The sequence below is a fragment of the Leopardus geoffroyi genome, chromosome C2, assembly GCF_018350155.1.
Source record: "Leopardus geoffroyi isolate Oge1 chromosome C2, O.geoffroyi_Oge1_pat1.0, whole genome shotgun sequence".
NCBI classification, from domain to species: Eukaryota; Metazoa; Chordata; class Mammalia; order Carnivora; family Felidae; genus Leopardus; species Leopardus geoffroyi.
In genome coordinates this window covers 45,053,907-45,071,524 of record NC_059333.1, presented here as the reverse complement: position 1 = coordinate 45,071,524, position 17,618 = coordinate 45,053,907, and the positions used below count along the sequence as shown (strand labels likewise).

Here is a 17,618-nt window from a genome sequence, read left to right as displayed (position 1 = left end):
GGGTGGTTGATTATCTAACTGTTCTTATTTTCTCAGAGAATTTTTACTCCTATTTTCTATTATCATTTTTCTGGAGTGTAACAGATTTTGATAAAATTGTGCAGGTGAAGTTGGGGTGATCAGTTAACATCTCAGTCATGCAAACAATATCAAACAGAATGGCAGTCACCATCATTTTTAAACTCTCCTCTTGTCTAATCTAAACTGACCCCAGAATCTACACTACACTGTTTCTCTTACAAGCCTTCTTTCCTGGTTCTCCTACCATCTCTCCAATGTTCTCTTTTTAGTAGCAAAACAGACTTTTCCACTGTCTCACACAGAGGAATTTGGGGCTCCTATTGATTCACATGCCCTCATTTAAGAATTTTTTTTTCCAGGGATACCTGGGTGGCTCAGTTGGTTAAGAGTCTGACTTCAGCTCAGGTCAGGTCATGATCTCACACTCCGTGAGTTCAAGCCCCGTGTCAGGCTCTGTGCTGACAGCTCAGAGCCTGGAGCCTGCTTCGGATTCTGTGTCTCCCCTTCTCTCTGTCACTCCCCTGCTCACACTGTGTATCTCTCTGTCTCTCAAAAATAAAATAAATGAAAAAAAAATTAAAAAGAAAAAAGGAGAAAGAAAATTTTCCAAATAAAGCAAGTTATGTCTCTATAAGGACTCTTCTATTTGGGAGCATGTATTCTGATTCCAATTTTTCAATTTTATAAATAAGACAGAAAAAAATCCTTGTATATAAATGTTAGCCTCTTTTTCTATGCATTTCCCTAGAATTTAAATTCATGAAAACAGAATTAGTGGATCCAAGCATATAACTATATTTCAATATTCTGCTTAATTGCTTTCTGGAACATTTTATATCTTCAAAAGAAAAGTTTGTTGTCACAGCATCATTAGAGGCAGGATATACTAACCTGAAGACATAACATACTAGAAAATACAGTTAAATAGGATGTGCAAAGATTCTCTATACATTTAAAAAAAACTCATAAAATTAACCAAGAAAAAGATCAATAGACATAATTCCATAAAATTGTAAACTCCTCCAAAAATATTAATTGTTAAGAAATGAGAGCTAGGGGTGCACCCGGGTGGCTCCATCGGTTAAGCTTCTGATTTCAGCTCAAGTCATGATCTCGTGGTTTGTGAGTTCAAGTCTCACATTGGGCCCTGCGTTGATAGCTGGAGCCTGCTTCAGATTCTGTGTCTCCCACTTCCTCTGCCCCTCACCTGCTCACACCCTCTCTCTCAAAAATAAATAAACGTTAAAAAAATTTTTTTAAGAAAAAAGAAATGAGAAGTAGGGAAGAAAACTTTGTTGCTTTTAGCTAAAGATTTAGCTTTAGCTCTTAGTCAAATTCTTAACCCCCATTCAACTGTTTTCTAGGTTTTTTCATCCAAGGAGTTTTTTAGAGCTAAACAATATTACAAGATTGTGTATGTATGTGTGGATTCAAGATAAAGTCACACTTGCAGTAAAGCCTCATGAATCTGCTTTTGTGTCAGCCTCATTCCATGTAGTAAACATTTCTACACTTGAACATACCTTTCGCTCCCCCTCTTTTCCATCTACAACTAGGTAAGTATCAGCCATTCTTGTGCATGTGGATATTCGTAAATGGGCTTAGAATGATTTAGATTTAAATTGGAAGGCAAGAAACGCCACTTCAGAGTAACTTCTATTAGTTGTAATTCTATAACTGACTTTTTGCCAGGAAACTTATCATTGGTATATAAACTACTATTGTAGTCATTGGCAAATGGACATCTTATTTCCCAACTGCTTATTTATCAATGTGTACATGAGCCTTCAGAAGCAATCTTAAAGGGAAAGGAATAGTGAGTGGGAAAATTTGAAGGTTGAAACCAATCTTGATATCCAAATATTAATATATTTATTTAAAGACAAACTTGGAGGAAACACCTGGAGTTAAAATGACATATATAAGTAGTATATAAAGAATTTATACGTAACAAAAGCAAAAATCATAATCATTCCAATTTAATAGCTAAAAGAGATAAATTAAAAATAGCCACTTCACATGGAATAGTTGCTACTTTTACACTGAAATAGAATTAAGTGCATGTTTTTAAATTGGAAGTTGAGAGCAACTGCACTTAACAGAATAATCTTGGACTTGGAGAATTAATATATATCAGTGACAAACATATTAAAAAGGAAATTTCTCTGATTTTTCATTATCTTTACAGGTACTATATAAGCTTTGTAAATTCTAGTGCCACATCAGGGATAGAACTTTCCACTAAGCTACTGGTGTATTTGGAGAATGGGATCCATGTATAAGCATTGTGTGTGTGTGTGTGTGTGTGTGTGTGTGTGTGTGTGTGTGTATGTGTGTGTTATAGTGCTTATAAAATCATAATCTTATACAATTAAGATATTAAACCTCAAAAACATCATCAGTCTAGTAAAGTCCGGCAACAAGTTACATTCTGACAGCCTAGGTTAATCATCTCCTGTCGGTGAAAATACTTTGAAGACTTATGATATATGATATATACTCTGGCATAGAATCAAAATAATTTTTATGACATAGCAATAACCATATTCCAGGTATTGTATAATGGTTAAAGGAGAATATATTAATCCAATTATAATATGCCTTATAAATACATTTATTTTCACAAGATAGAAATAATGCCTATACTAGCATATTGTAATAATAATAACAACAAACGTAGACGCATGCAAATATATGAGTAATCCATTAGGCTTATTGGCAGATGTCTAATTTTTTAATTAATTAAAGTCCAGTTTGTCAAAAGATCTATAATTATTTCAATTAATTGTTTTTTTATAAGTACACCTTTATGTTGGAGGGAGGATGTGAACCACAAGACGTTAGATTTGAGGGGTGCTTTGGTGGTTCAGTTGGTTAAGTGGACAACTTTTGATTTTGGCTCAGGTCATGATCTCACAGTTAATGGGATCAAGCCCCACACTGGGCTCTGTGCTGACACCGTGGAGCCCGCTTAGGATTCTCTCTCTCCCTCTCTCTCTCTGTCCCTCCCCCACTCTCTCTCTCTCAAAATAAATAAATAAACTTACAAAGATAAAAAAATAAAATGTTATATTTGAGAATATTATTGTAATTTAGAAACTAAATTGACAGTTTTCAGAGATTTTGACATTCTAAATATACAAATCTAAATGCCAACAGCTAATCATGGATAATCTGCTATTGACTTTTCTCTGTTTAAAACTACCATGTGCTGGCAGCAATTTCTATTTCTATGCGTTTCTACAGGCACATTGTTCAAATATGAAATCAATAAAACAGCGATTTACCTAATTTCTTTAGATATTAAAGCAATTTCAAAGTTATGAAACACTGCTAAAAACAAATATTTAATAGAGTTAGGGAAAAGAATTATATAATAAAACAAGTAATTAACATACTAGGAGATGGAAAGAACCTACAAAAAGATTTTTAATCTTTAAATTAAATATAATATAAACCATACAGGTATTTCCAATTTTGCCTTCATCTAAAGATAAAATATTCAGTAGAAAAAATCACAAGTAATCCATTAAAATTTAGATTTTGTCGGTTTTGTAAAAGCAGCCACCATCACTAAATATATTTCTTAAAGAACCTGATAAAACTCTATTGAAAAAGCCAAGGTGAACCACTTAACTTAAAAGTTTTATGTTCAATGTAAGATATTACTTGGATATTTACTTTGCATTTGTATGTAGAATAAATCTTAAAGTGCATAATAACTATTCAAAGTAACTTAAAAATTGAAGTCTCTGGGGCACCTTGGCTCAGTCAGTTGGGCGTCCGACTTCGGCTCAGGACTCATGCTCCTGGATTCAAGCCCTGCATCGGGCTCTGTGCTGACAGCTCAGAGCCTGAAGCCTGCTTCGGATTCTGTGTCTCCATCTCTCTCTGCCCCTTGTCCTGCTCATGCTCACTTGCTTGCTCTCTCTCTCTCTCTCTCTCAAAAATAAACATTAAATTTTTTTAAAGAATTGAGATCTCTGGAGGAGCTACTCATTTTAATTCTCTTAATAGCTTCATATATTCATGATGATGAAAACTGATAAATGTGAAGCTCATTTTTATTTTCCAAGTGTGACTCATTTATTCGTAAAACTTGATGTTATTTCCCTTCATTTTATATTTGCAATAATAGATCACTAATGTTTAACTGTCTGGTATTTCTCTTCAATTTCATAACATTGTCCTTAAGGTCAGGAGGCAGATCTTAACTTATCTCATTTCTAGCAGTCACATAAAGTCATGGCCAATATAGGGAATGAATATTTATTTTCAATGTTTCCATATATCAATCCATAGACCCTTAAGGCAGTACTTTTATCTTTTCATCTCTGTAAACAATAGTTCATAGATGTGAACTTATCTATGCGACAGCTAATCCATATAACCTTGATATATAAATTAATGCTTCACTTATTCAATAACATATAAATGGCCTAACTAGATCTTAGGCTCTCAGAAGTTCCTGGCAATAACCTGCCTTTGTATTTCATGTGCCCAGCACAGTGAAAAAAAAACATGAGTTATCAATATATTTCATTTAAAAATTGGATGAATGTACACTTATTGTTGAACTAGTTTGAGAATTCTAGAAAAAAATAAACCATATATATCTAAGTAATAAAAATATAAATGAACAAATAAAAAATCCAAAGGTAACAACAGCTATATTCCAATCAAAAAGTATTTGAGGACTTTATTATAGAAACAGGCTAACAATTTCATCTGATTTTAAGGCTTCACTACATTTTTAGGGGAAAAAAGCTTCATTTAGCCTTAATAAGCATATTAAAACTTTGGAATACTAACCTTTAAAATAAATTCTTATATTTTAATTCTGCTTTACTAGGTAATAGGGCTCTGGAAAATCTAAAAAACAACGCATACATATATAGATTTCTGATCCTAAACTAGTGAGTATTATAAAGATTCTTACACATTTAATTTTTATTAAACAAAGAACCAAACTGATGCTTTTAATAACCTTGGTGAACTACAGTTTTTTTAACCTATAAAATGAAATTATTATACTATAACACTGTAAGATAGTAAGTTATTGCATCTACTACAGATAACTTTTTGCTCTAATATAGTATCATAAATATAACAATAAAATTGGAGCATGTTAATTTTTACTTACTTTAAACTATACTAAGCAATATGTTTTAACAATAATATATACTTCTGAAATTTTGGGTTTCTTTTCAAGATAAAAATTGAGATCTCTTCCTGACTGCTCCCTCACTAAATTACGTGTGAAAAATAGCTAAGTTAAGGGTGAACTTTCCTCATTAAATTTTCTAGTATCCTAAAATTGTCCTATTATCCACTTGTCTTTTTGTTGCTGTTGAGACATACTAATTATTAACAAGTTGACCAATATAGAAATTTTACTGAATTTTGAAAATTGACAAAACTCTTATGATTTTTGCAATGCTAGCTACTAGTTTGCTCAGCTATTTCCTGTCACACTTAATGGCAGCTACTACTTATTTTCACTTGCATTCACAAGATAAACATTATCTAAGCATACTTTAAATTCAGAGGTAGTGTGGAGGGAAATTTGTAGTTTTGGGTTTAAGTTTTAGCTAAGACTGTTTGTCATCAATGGGCACTTCTATACTTGCTGAGATTAAGGAATCTAAGTCGGAACTTTATGAGAGATGTATAATGAAAGATTCCTTAACCAAGAGGTTCATTTTTTAAATAGAGCCATAATTCATCTCTCTCTTCTATCCCTATTTTTCTTTCATTTTGGTGTCTGCATAAACTATGTAACTACTGAATCATATTTAAAAATAAATGTCATTGTTTAAGCTATCAATTTTTAGAATAGCATACATTGTTCATTTTAATTCTCTATACATTTAATTTATATTATATTCAACAATATTAAAGTATCATCTCTCAGCAACATAACAAAAAAATTCCTGCCTTTTAAAGTAAAAACTAAGGTGATATTAAGATATAATTCAACTCAAATTTCAGGGCAATTTCAATTAGTTTTGATAATTCTTACTTGGAATACATACTAATGTAATACCTTTCCATTTCTAAGTACACAAAATATTTCTATTGATTAACTTGCTTAAAATATACCTATTAATAATTATCATAGGTAGAAAAATTTCCATTTGATCATTTTTTTAATTGTGGACAAGTGTTTTATCTTTATTTTACATATTACACTTTATGTACTAAGAACGTGTTTCTCATTGCAATGCTCATGTACCACAAAATATAAGTATCATAGTATAGTACAACCTGAAAGAATATATAATTATCCTAGTCTTATGTTATTTGTAAATTAGCATAATAAATAAGTTACATATATATTTACACATATGCTTACTTTTTATCAGCTCCAGAGAGCCACAAAGATATCTAACATTACAAGATAAAAATAACATTATTTCCACCCCCTGAATATCCAATTTTTAAGGAGATACTATCTTGTATCTCCTATGATCAAAAAGTAAGTATGACTTTTACACCTGAAGTTATGAAAGGAAATATGAGGAAGAGTGATGACTTTTCAATTTTATGCAAGTACAGGTCATCAAACAGGCCAACAGTTAGAGGACTCAGCAGTATCCTAGGAAAGTAGCTGAAGTATTTTTCAGGACATGGACTGAAAATACACACTTTAACCTTAATTCTCACTCAAAGTTCAATTAAAAGGTATGCTTGCTCCTATTTGAAACTGGAAACTGGCATCTTCAACATAAATTACAGTTTTCAATAATTAGTCCACCTTAAAAAAACAAAATATGCTAGCTTGAACAAAAGCTCACTCCACATGTCAGTCTGTGGAAAGCCATTAGGTATTCGAAATATGTTTTTATACCATGAATATATTTTTAAGATGTATATTTATGCTTTTTCTTATATAATTAAATATATACCCATCATAAAACATTAGAAGATTCTTGTGAAGCAATTTTACAAGTAAAATGCGTAAAAAGGTTGATAGTATTTTATTCCCTTCCCTCTCTCCCTCATAATCTCATTTACTATAAAATTCTTCATCTTATAAAAATCACCAAGTAATTAAAGATGATTCAAAGATATACAACATCAACAGTGCAGACTGAGCTTCTAAAGAACAGAGACTGTACTATAATCATCAATGTAGCCTCAGAACCTAGCATAATTCCTGACACAAGCGAGATGCTTAATGATTATCAAGTGACTCATTTTGAGATAAAATGTAATCTTAGATATCACTTTCAAATAAATGATATATAAATGTTCTGAGGGTTTATTGTCAGTACTGCTATACCTTATCACATAACAAACGTGTTTTCAAAGTTTTTCTAATCGCTTTTGTACCTCATTTTAAGGAAACAAAATGTTCCTGCCAGATCTGGAAAGAGACTGGAAACTCCTCATTGGGTCATATTCTTTGGAAGGGAAACTTCTCCTTTATCCATTATAGATGGCAAGTAAACACCCTATCAAACTCAAGGCCTTCAATAAATATCTTTTAAAGAGTGGATGTTTCCTTTCAGTTATAATATTTATCATTGAAAACTGAGGCTGTATATTACATAAGTCAAAATGTTTACTGAAAGGAAATAACTGTAACAGTAGCCTTTTTTTCAGAAAATTTTAAGCAGTAAAGTAAAATTTAAGATTTACTATGTTTGAATATATATTTAAGAATATTTGGAAATGTTTTTTTTTTTTTAATTTTTTTTTTCAACGTTTATTTATTTTTTGGGACAGAGAGAGACAGAGCATGAACGGGGAGGGGCAGAGAGAGAGGGAGACACAGAATCGGAAACAGGCTCCAGGCTCTGAGCCATCAGCCCAGAGCCCGACGCGGGGCTCGAACTCATGGACCGCGAGATCGTGACCTGGCTGAAGTCGGACGCTTAACCGACTGCGCCACCCAGGCGCCCCTATTTGGAAATGTTTAAATGAAGCTTCTCCAGAGTATTAATTTTCTAAATACAGACTAAATATATAGGACTGTTAAGACTTTTTATGATTCTATATATTTAATAACAGCACCCATATAATATTATTAAAAGGGAATTCAAACAATTGATAATTAACTGGTCAGAGAAAGTTGTTAAATGACATGCAATTTACTATTGCTTAGTGGAAAGTATGTTCCTTCCCTCATTCCTGCCCCCAAGAATATCATATAACCACCCCTCCTATCCCTGTCAAGTATCAGTAATTATATGGCAAGGTAATTTTTATGGGGAGTAATGAAAAATTTGTTTGGGCCCCTTGGTAAAAAAAAAAAAAAAAGATACAAATGATGAATATCTACACTTATTTCTTTGTAAAGATAAGATGGTTCCACAAATTCTACTTCCAAAATGGATCTCAAATCCGTCTTCTTTTCCCCATTTCTGCTACCACCACTCTAGGCCAGGCCACCATAACCCCTCTCCTGAACAACTGCAACAGACCCCTAATTCTATTCTTGCCATCTTCCAATCATTTCTTTGCTCATCAGCCATAATGTTCTTAAAATGAAAATTGGTTAAAATCTCTCAAGAGCTTCCCATTTTACCTACAATATTATTAAAACACAACTCATTACCATGACTCCTTTTCTTCTCTGTGGGATCTGGTTCCTAGCCATCTTTCAGACCACCCATTGTGCTACTCTCTTGTTTTTCAGTGAACTCCAGTCACACAGGACTCCGTTCTTCAAATGTGTCAAGCTCATTTCGTTTCCAGATCACTGCCAAGGCAGTTCTCTATACCTAGAATGCAATTCTTCCCCTTCCATACTTCTACATTTTTTCTCCCTAGAATTTGGCTCAAATGTCACTTCCCCAGTCTAATGAAATTATAAGTTGATCAAAATGCTGTAGACATAGTATATCAAATTATATTGCACACTTCAAATACATATTATTTTTTTATTTTACAAAGGAACATGGTAGATGTATAAACAACTTAATCCTTCTTTATAAATTTAGTTGGATTATATTGTACTTTAGGCAAATCAACCCATTTTGATTACTTAACTGTATGTATTGATCTCTATCATATTTAAGCTTCCGAAAAATGTTGAGTCAAACACAAAGAAGAAACTTCTATTACTGCTAACTTCTATTACTGCTGGAGTCTGGTTGATGTACAGTATAAAATACAATCCATTCTCTTGCCATCTGGGACAAATGCAGTATGTACCCTGAAGTACTCGGGTGTGTGAATAAAGGTAGAGACTGACTGAGATGTGGTGCCTCTGATGGGGAAAGATCTTAGGAGAAGGAAATACAAGAAATACATAATGCTTTTTGTACTAGTTTATACTGGCAATAATGAGTGAAGAAACGGATTCTACTCTAATATTTTTCTTAATATTTAATTTTGTAACATGAAAGTAATACAAATTCCATACAGAAAAGCTTGAAAATATATAAAAAAAAATTAAAAGATATAATGGAAACATTAATTTTGTCTTGTCCCCTAGATATGTATTTTTTCCTCTTAGGAAAATCGAAATAAAACAATTTTATTCATGTTACTTCTACTTTAAAGAGACCCTTAAAGAACACTGTATAACTTTTGTGCATGAAAAAGTTTTTAGATACACTTTTATCCCAAACCCAGAGCAAACAATACTTAGATGATCAATACATATCAATGACATTTTATCTCTCTACTTTGAGTACTAATCATAATGACTAATTACACATGATTTTTTCTAATTTGTAAATGTATTATAAAACTACACTTTAGGTTGTTTTTATACTTATAGTTAATAAGAAGGCATGTGATTACAAACTCCTGCCCCTTTACAACCATGAACAGCTTACCCCTGCAAATGAATTTTATCTAGGTGAAAGGTCTTTTAGAAACATACTTTGTAAATCATCCAGTTTCTCTTATTTAACAAAGTTTTAATATTTTCGATAAAGTTCACTCAAACTTTCTAAAAAAACTTTCAATTCATCCCTTTCTATAAGAACAATATTTACTTTTACAGTTTGTGAACAATACTGATGGAAGTTCAACTAATTTTAAGCTATGACTTCTCTTAAGCCGATATTTTTCTGCTCAGGTATGTTAACCTTTATTCACATACAACTCAGGGGATTTTACAGTCAATTCATTCAAATTAAGAAATTCAGTGATAGTAATGAGTCAGACTACTGTTTTGCTTGTTTATTTAATTTTTCCTAAGTATCCTGGAAAAAAAAAAGATCAATTCACACAATCTTTGTAGTAAAATGAGTTCACTAGACTCTTGTATGCGAACCATATTTTGCTTTAATCAATTACTTTAGTCTCTGATTAGTTTTGGAAACATGATCTGAGAAATAAATCAACACTTTTAGGCTATACAGTACTATTAGCTAAAACAGAGTAATCTTCGAATAAATGGACCCCTGGTGGCTACTAACCACTGTAATTGATAGACATGGTTACTTACATATGAAATAAGATTATGCTTTATATTCACCTAAATGCCCAGTACAGAAATAAAGCTTATAAAGAAGATAAAATGTTATTTTTAAATTAAAATTGGTATTACTTAATAAATATTGTGGTTTTAAATACAGAGAAAATTAACGGAATATGAGAAATTTGAACACAAATCATGTTTTCACTTACTTAATCAGATGAAGTGATCTAGGAAGCAACTCTACTTTCTGATCGATTCAAGGAGGTTTAGGTAATAGGAAGAGAGCGTCAAATTGATTTATTTTGTCTTTATAGTGCAGAGCTTCACATCCAGTTAAAGGACAAGAGATGCTTCCTATAGTCAAGTTACTCTCATTACCTTGTTAAGCATCATATTAAAAATGAAGTAGTTCACTTTTTTGTCATTATCATCATTTTACCCTGGCTAAGTAATAGAAAAACGGAGAGGGAAAGGTGAATCTACTCACCACGGAAGATTTTATATAATTTGGTAAAAATATATAAATAACATTTAAAAACTTACTTTGTAAATATCCTTAATCAGAAGACAAGTTATATAAAAATGAAATTTTACCCTAACACATTTTTTAAATAAAATATAAATTCCATTATAAGACAAATTACTAGGAAAATAAATACTACCTCCTTAAAATTAAATATTAATCATATTACTAATATTTACTATCATGTGTATAACAAATCTAATTTATGTTTTACATTATTCTTTTTATATTGTACACATACTGTAATGCCCCATATTTTCAATGTTAAAAAATTGTTAAGGAACGTTTTGATTCATGTTATCTAATTCATGAAACTACAAATTAAAAAAAAATCTCCAAAATGTTAATAACATTTTGAAGTCTGACATTTTATTAACCATTAGTGTGATGATTTCAGTATTCAAATATTACCTTAAAGTAACATAAGGCTTAATTTCTAATCACTATGAATTAGGCTGTATAAACCATTTTATAAGCAATCACTTGTGTCTGATAAAAAAAATCTGAGCATATTTCTCTATAATCTTCTGTTGAAGAACTCTAAATTTTATCCAACTTAGCCTTTAGGTACAGTATTGTTCAAGTGCAATCTTATGCATAGCCTGTGTATTGTCTATTATAATAATAAAAATTCAAATTAAGATCCTCCTTAACTGATGGGTAAACTAAGTAATGTTCACAAACGTTAAGCTAATTGGCACAAACACACATATAATACATATATTTGGTAAATATTTTAGGTAAAATGTATTTAAAAAGTATGGGAAACTCATAAAAAATAAAAATTACTGCAAGAGGTTAACAAATAACTCCTCAATGCCCTTAAATTTAATATGAATATCTGAAAGGTGGTATTTTAACACTTGACACATTTTGGTAGAATGGCACTTTAGTCACTTGGAGATTCTGATATGTGTTTTATTTATGTTAGTTTCCCCAGGGCCCAGTATGGTAACTGGTATATCATAGATACTTAATGAAAAACTAAATGTTGATTTAGGGATATGATTGCATGGAAATAACTGTTAAATATTTCTAGTAAATGAGTCTACTGTGGCTACTAAAGACATGTATACTAACATACTAAATATTAACACATACTACGATATAAATGTCTGAGTTTCTGATCATTAAAAATCGTTTTTGTCTTCCCACAAAAAAAGTCCAAGTAAATAATTTTATGCTATTTTTTAAAACCTTCTATTCTTACAGAGGTATATTAAGTAACTACTCCTTCAATATTTAATGCCAATTGCCCTTGAAAACAAATGAGGAATGTGTGTGAAGGTATACACCAACACAGGCAAGTATTGTACTATAGGTGGCACTTTTGTGACAGATCTTCAAAGGCATGACAGTTATGTATGATTTCCAAATTTACATATGCATGTATGATTTCAATCTGGCAGGTAAAAAAAAACAAATAATTAGGAAAACCTGTCAAAAGTAGCAGCTGTATAAATAAGAACAGAATTCTTATTCTGAATAATTATATTTTCCAAATAAAATAAAATGGTCATATGTTTATGACACAAAAGAAGGCTGTGTTGTTTTACTTGCCTTCTACCTTCTCATCCTCACAAAGCAAGTGCACACTCATATCATCTGACCTCCATTTTTATATCTGCAAATTATTTCAAAGCCTTAGATGTTAAATTGTAACTATAATTGAAGTTTTACATTTGAGGTCTTTAGAAACGTGTGACATAACAGGTGACATATTGATGGTCATCACGGCGCCAATGAGAACATCCAGCCAGGTACATGCTGGAAAACTTTTATGGTTGTTCGCCACTTAGTTCAAGGAATTTAGATTATGCAGGTGATATTTTTACAGAACCTTAAATATTCACAGCAGATATCCAATGAGGTATGTCTCATAAAGACTACTGAATAGAAGGAAAGAAAATGTTCAAGAATTCTCAGTGCTTTCCATTCTGTAAACCTTTCACTTTTCACACACTATACAGTTTCACTTTACCACTTTATCTACCAAAGTCTTCCTCCTACAAAATCTGTCAGTGACTCCACTTTACGAGTAGGATATTCAGAACTTGGAAATTCACACTTAACGTTTTTTTCTCCCCGAGACCCCCGCCCCCCTCCCCCCCCCCCCCCCCCCCGCCTTGTCACGGCAATAAAGAAACCACAAAAATCTGGGCATCTGGTCCAGGAATAATTTCCAAGTCTACATTCGGTCTGGATGGGCTAAAGGGGTTGCGGCTGGGCGAGGGCAACATAGCTACCACAGGCACAAGGCTGTTATTTAGTCACAGGGTACAGCGGGAGCTATCCGCTTTCACGAAAGCAAGTGAGAACCTACGAGTAACCGCGCTGTTAGCCACAGCGAAGAGCCAGAAGTCCATTAAGCGTATGCCACGGAGCCTGACCTTCTGGGGAGACAGCGCTGCGGGGAGCGGTCCCGCGGCCGCCAGAGGTGGGACCCAACTGCTGCTGATGCCCACACATCCGTTTAAAGACATTTGGGAGCAAAAGGGACCGCAACTCGGGAGGTTGCCGCTCCTGGCGCTCTGGTAAAGGGGACAACAACCTCGACCTCCTCATGTGGCGAACCCGAAGAAGCCTACCCCGGGACAAAGTTACCTGCAGGAGGCGACCAATGCACCGGTCGTCAGAGTACCCGCCTCCTCCCGCCCCCCTCCCCCATCTCCGCCCCGTCCCTTACCTTGGTTGTTGGAGACGTGACTGCAGTCGCCTGGCCAAGCTGTCAGCAAAGGCAAGAAGAAACCAAATTGCAAAAGAAATTCCCGGACTTCGCAGCCCCCCATGGCTCTCCCCGGCTCTCTTCTCCCACTTAAAGAGAAGTGACAGCAGCGGGACCAGGTGTCCTGCGTAGGGTAGGGGTCCCGGTCCACGTCTTCTTCCTCCTCCTCTTCCTCCTCCACCCGGCCCTCAGGAGGTGTCCCGGGGCGCCCCCCGCGCGAGGCCCCGGGGGCAGGGCACGAAGGTCCAGGCTGCCCAGGTGCAGACGCAGCTGCTTCGGAGGAGGACGCTGCCTGCGGCGCCAGGGAGCTCCTGGCGGCAGTAAGGGAGCGGAATTGCATCCACCACCGTGTCCCGCTCGCGCGAGGACTATTCACTTGGGCCCGGGAGAGCGCGCGCGCAGGAGCGAGCTCGGGCTGTGGTTTGGAGGAGGGGAGCGAGGGGGCGGGGGAGGGCGCCTCACGGGGGGGAAGTGGGGGGAGGGACGACCAGGTGCGGCGGGCAGTTAGGCGGCCCGAGCGCCTCTCCGGACTGAAGTGGGCACTTGCAGAGCCAAAAGCAGGAGGCGCAGCAGTTGTGAAGGGGCGCGGGCACCGCGCGGGCACTCCTTCGGCCGGTGTGGCGAGAGCTAAGGAAACGAAGTGGCTCGGCGGGGCCGCGAGTGGTCCGAGCGAGCGAGCTACGTGCGCGCTGCGCCCTCAGCCCCTCGCCCAGGTGGCAACGGCAGCGGCTAGCACAGCGGACACCTCCGACTCCGCCGCGTCCGCGCTGAGCCTCGGCCTTGGCAGCCTCTTTCCGGGCATTTCTAAGGCCGAACTTAGTCCCCCAAACACTTTGCTTCCCATTTCGCGGCAGCAGCGCCGAGCGTGTTGGGGCTAATCAGCCCCTGACACCGTTTCTCCCTGATTTCTCCACATTTCCGCCGCTGGAGGGGGTGAGTGCTGTGGGCAGGCGCTCCTGGTGTGGGGCGAGCCTGGCGGCGGCCGACCACTCCAACCGCTTGGGTCGCCCAAACTTGCCCACTAGGGCGAGCGCCTCAACTTTGTGGCCTCCTTCGCTGCTTCGGGTCCTAGTAAGGCAAAAAAGAGCGAGTCAGCAGCTGAGGAGAGTCACATCAGGCTGGATACGGGCGGGTGCCCGGCGCCGGGGCTCACTGAGGTCTTCGCGTCGCCGTGCGGCGGTGACTTCGCGGTGGAGGTCACAAGCATTGTCGCAGTCGTGGGCGCTGGGATTCTGGGGGCTCGGAGCGCTCCTGGCGTGCCCCCGGCGTGGCGGCGTCGGACCGTGCGCTCTAAGCAGCCCGAGGGCTGAGCGGCGCGCGGCAACATCCACGGCGGCGCCGGGTGCGCGGCGAGCGGACTGCTCTCCCCACGCAAGCCGCCCCCTCGCGGCACCCACTCCCCGCCGGCGCTCGAGTCGGTGCGAAGCCGCAGACTCACTGGCGACTCGGTAGGATCACGCGGCTCTCAGCGCAGGGCCGGGCTAACACGCAGTGCTAACAGGGAGAGGTCTCGCGTCCGTGGCCCTCGTGCCCTCGCCCCGCGGCCGCGGCGGGCGCAGAGGGCAGGGCCGGAGCCTCGAGCTCTCCTGAGCTCCGCCAAGCCCTGCGCTCGGCCCGCCTGGCAGCCGCGGCTCGGATGCTGCCAGTTCGGCGCTAGAGGGGGTTAGTCGACAACAAAAATGCCTCCACTGCTCTCCGGTGGAGGCGACTGCTCACACAAGGAAGAAAAAAGCAAGGAGGAAAGGCTCTCAGACTAAACTTAATGCGTTTTTATAGGGTGGCGCAGAGCAACCCATATTGCTAGCATGGGGGTTCTGTAATACTTTATTTGCTGTTATTCTTTAGCATCATCATCTTCTTTCTTGAAGGGACTTAGCCTGTCACAGTCGAGTGAGCTTGAAAAGCCCTCCTTAAAACTCAGAACGTATTTATGGCAGTGGAGAATGCTGAGCGGAGAAAACAGTGTTCTTATAAAGGGTAGACGATGTTTTCAAAGTGGGCAGAGGGAAATGGCACAGTGGCATGTGTTGGGGAAATAGCTGATGAAGGAGCAAAGGATCAGCGTTTGACGCTTACGGAATTCTGGGAGAGAAAGGATCCTCATTCGATGTGTTTCCACCCTGCGATGTTTGTATCACATATGGTAGTTGAAGTTCAGTTATTGGCTAAAGTCTACAGGAAGCAGAGGGCAGTGTGGCTGAAGAGGCCCCACGTCTAATTCAGCTGCGTGGAGAGAAATGTAAAATGCAAGTGATTTTGAGAATGTAAGGAAGGTTTCTGATTGGTGACTGTACTTTCACTCTCCTTACGAATTCAAACACTGCCTCTCTTTAAAGGTGTCCATGCCAGTTTAAACGTATGCAAATCACTGCTGAAAAGATAACCAAGTATGGAGTTTATGTATTGGTACTTAAAGGAGTAAAATTTGATTTTACCACTCTTACTGATACTGACTGACCACATGGGCATTTGCAAATTCAGTTTATAATTTGCCAACTGTAAAAGTAAAAGGCTGCATTATAATATAAATCGTTATGTCTAAACAGTCTTAGAAGTGTTAATGATTCATTATGCTGATATTTTGTTTAAACAATCTCTTTATTGCCAAAGAATAGATTTCCATGACCTTTTTAAAGTTAAATTTGAATTTTTAAACTGGATCTTTACCCCTACCTACAATTCATCTGCAATTCACAATTTTTGTTTGTGTAAATAAGTCATAGTGAAGCATATTACTTTCTGGTCAGATAATTGATAGTTATATTCTGGTTTTGATTTTTAAGAAAAACATTACAAGACTTTTATCAATATTAAAGTAAAAACTGCTTCATATATTTAGATATTGTCAATTGCATGTCTAGAAAATAACGACCTCTTAAAAAAAAAAAACTCAAAGAACATGAATTGAGTGCAATTATCATGACCTTTGACTAGTGATATTCCAAAAGAATTACCATAACTATTTGACCATTGTGCTACATTATATGTACATACAAATACATAGATATTTATATACACACATATATATACACACACAATGTGTATATTGATATTCATTCTGAAACATTTGTTGATCTCTTTTATGTGGTCAGTTCTCTTCACTCAGAAAATAGTTAATGATAATATAAGTAAAAATAATTTATTTTTAAAAGCTAACTTTTTATTTAAAATATACTCATGGTTATCTTATATGAGGGGGAAGCAATTTCATTTAACAGAAATGTAGTTCCTTTTTGATTTTCCAGCAGTGTTGATGTATTTGCTGACATGTGACAGTTTCAAAATTATAAGCCACTCAGTGAACCAGATGCAATATTCATGTAGATTTATCTGCACTTGTCTGTTTGAATCATACCCATATTCAGAAAAGCATTCATGTCTCATTTTTCAGTACTATATTCAGAATTCTTTTGTATTCTTTCAGACTGCTGTTCTTCATGATATATGGTACATATACCTGGTCTGGATTCAGGTAAGAATGATTAAATTTTTATTAAATAAAGACTATGTGAGGTAAAGGGGATTAAGAGGTATAAACTTCCAGTTGAAAAATAAATAAATCACAGGGATGAAAAGTACAGCATAGGGAATATAGTCAATAATATGGTAATAACTTTGTACGGTGATAGATGGTAACTACACTTACCATGGTGAGTATTTCGTAATGTATATAAGTGTCAGATCACTATGTTATACACCTAAAATTAATATAATATTGTATGTTAACCACAGTTCAATGAAAAATATTTGTAAATAACACTAAAAACTAGTATAAGCTATCTTTTATAGTAGAAATAATAGTATTCAAAAATACTATTTGCGTTTTAAAATGATGAAAGGAGAAGAGACTTAACCTGCAATTAATTTCTTTGAGGAAAAAAAGGATTATAATGTTTAATACTCAGCATGTTTCAAGGCTTGAGAAAATCTTAGGTATTTTATCCTGGTAGAAGAGTAAATTAGTCCAT

At 36.4% G+C, this 17,618-nt stretch overlaps 1 protein-coding gene across 6 annotated transcripts in view; it reads right to left on the bottom strand.

The window, feature by feature from the left end:
- EPHA6 (EPH receptor A6) overlaps window positions 1-15,043 on the bottom strand; it is an 868,006-nt gene extending 852,963 nt beyond the window's left edge. For 2 of the 6 annotated variants that reach the window (XM_045501717.1, XM_045501718.1), the window contains exon 1: window positions 13,612-13,653. Coding sequence is in view for 4 of the 6 variants with exons in the window: in XM_045501713.1 (XP_045357669.1) it covers window positions 13,612-13,990 (379 nt within the window). In the remaining 2 variants the exon portion in view is untranslated. Of the gene's footprint in view, window positions 1-13,611 lie in introns of all 6 variants that reach the window. The other 4 variants (XM_045501713.1, XM_045501716.1, XM_045501714.1 and 1 more) reach the window with 4 other exon arrangements.
- Window positions 15,044-17,618: the final 2,575 nt, after the last annotated feature.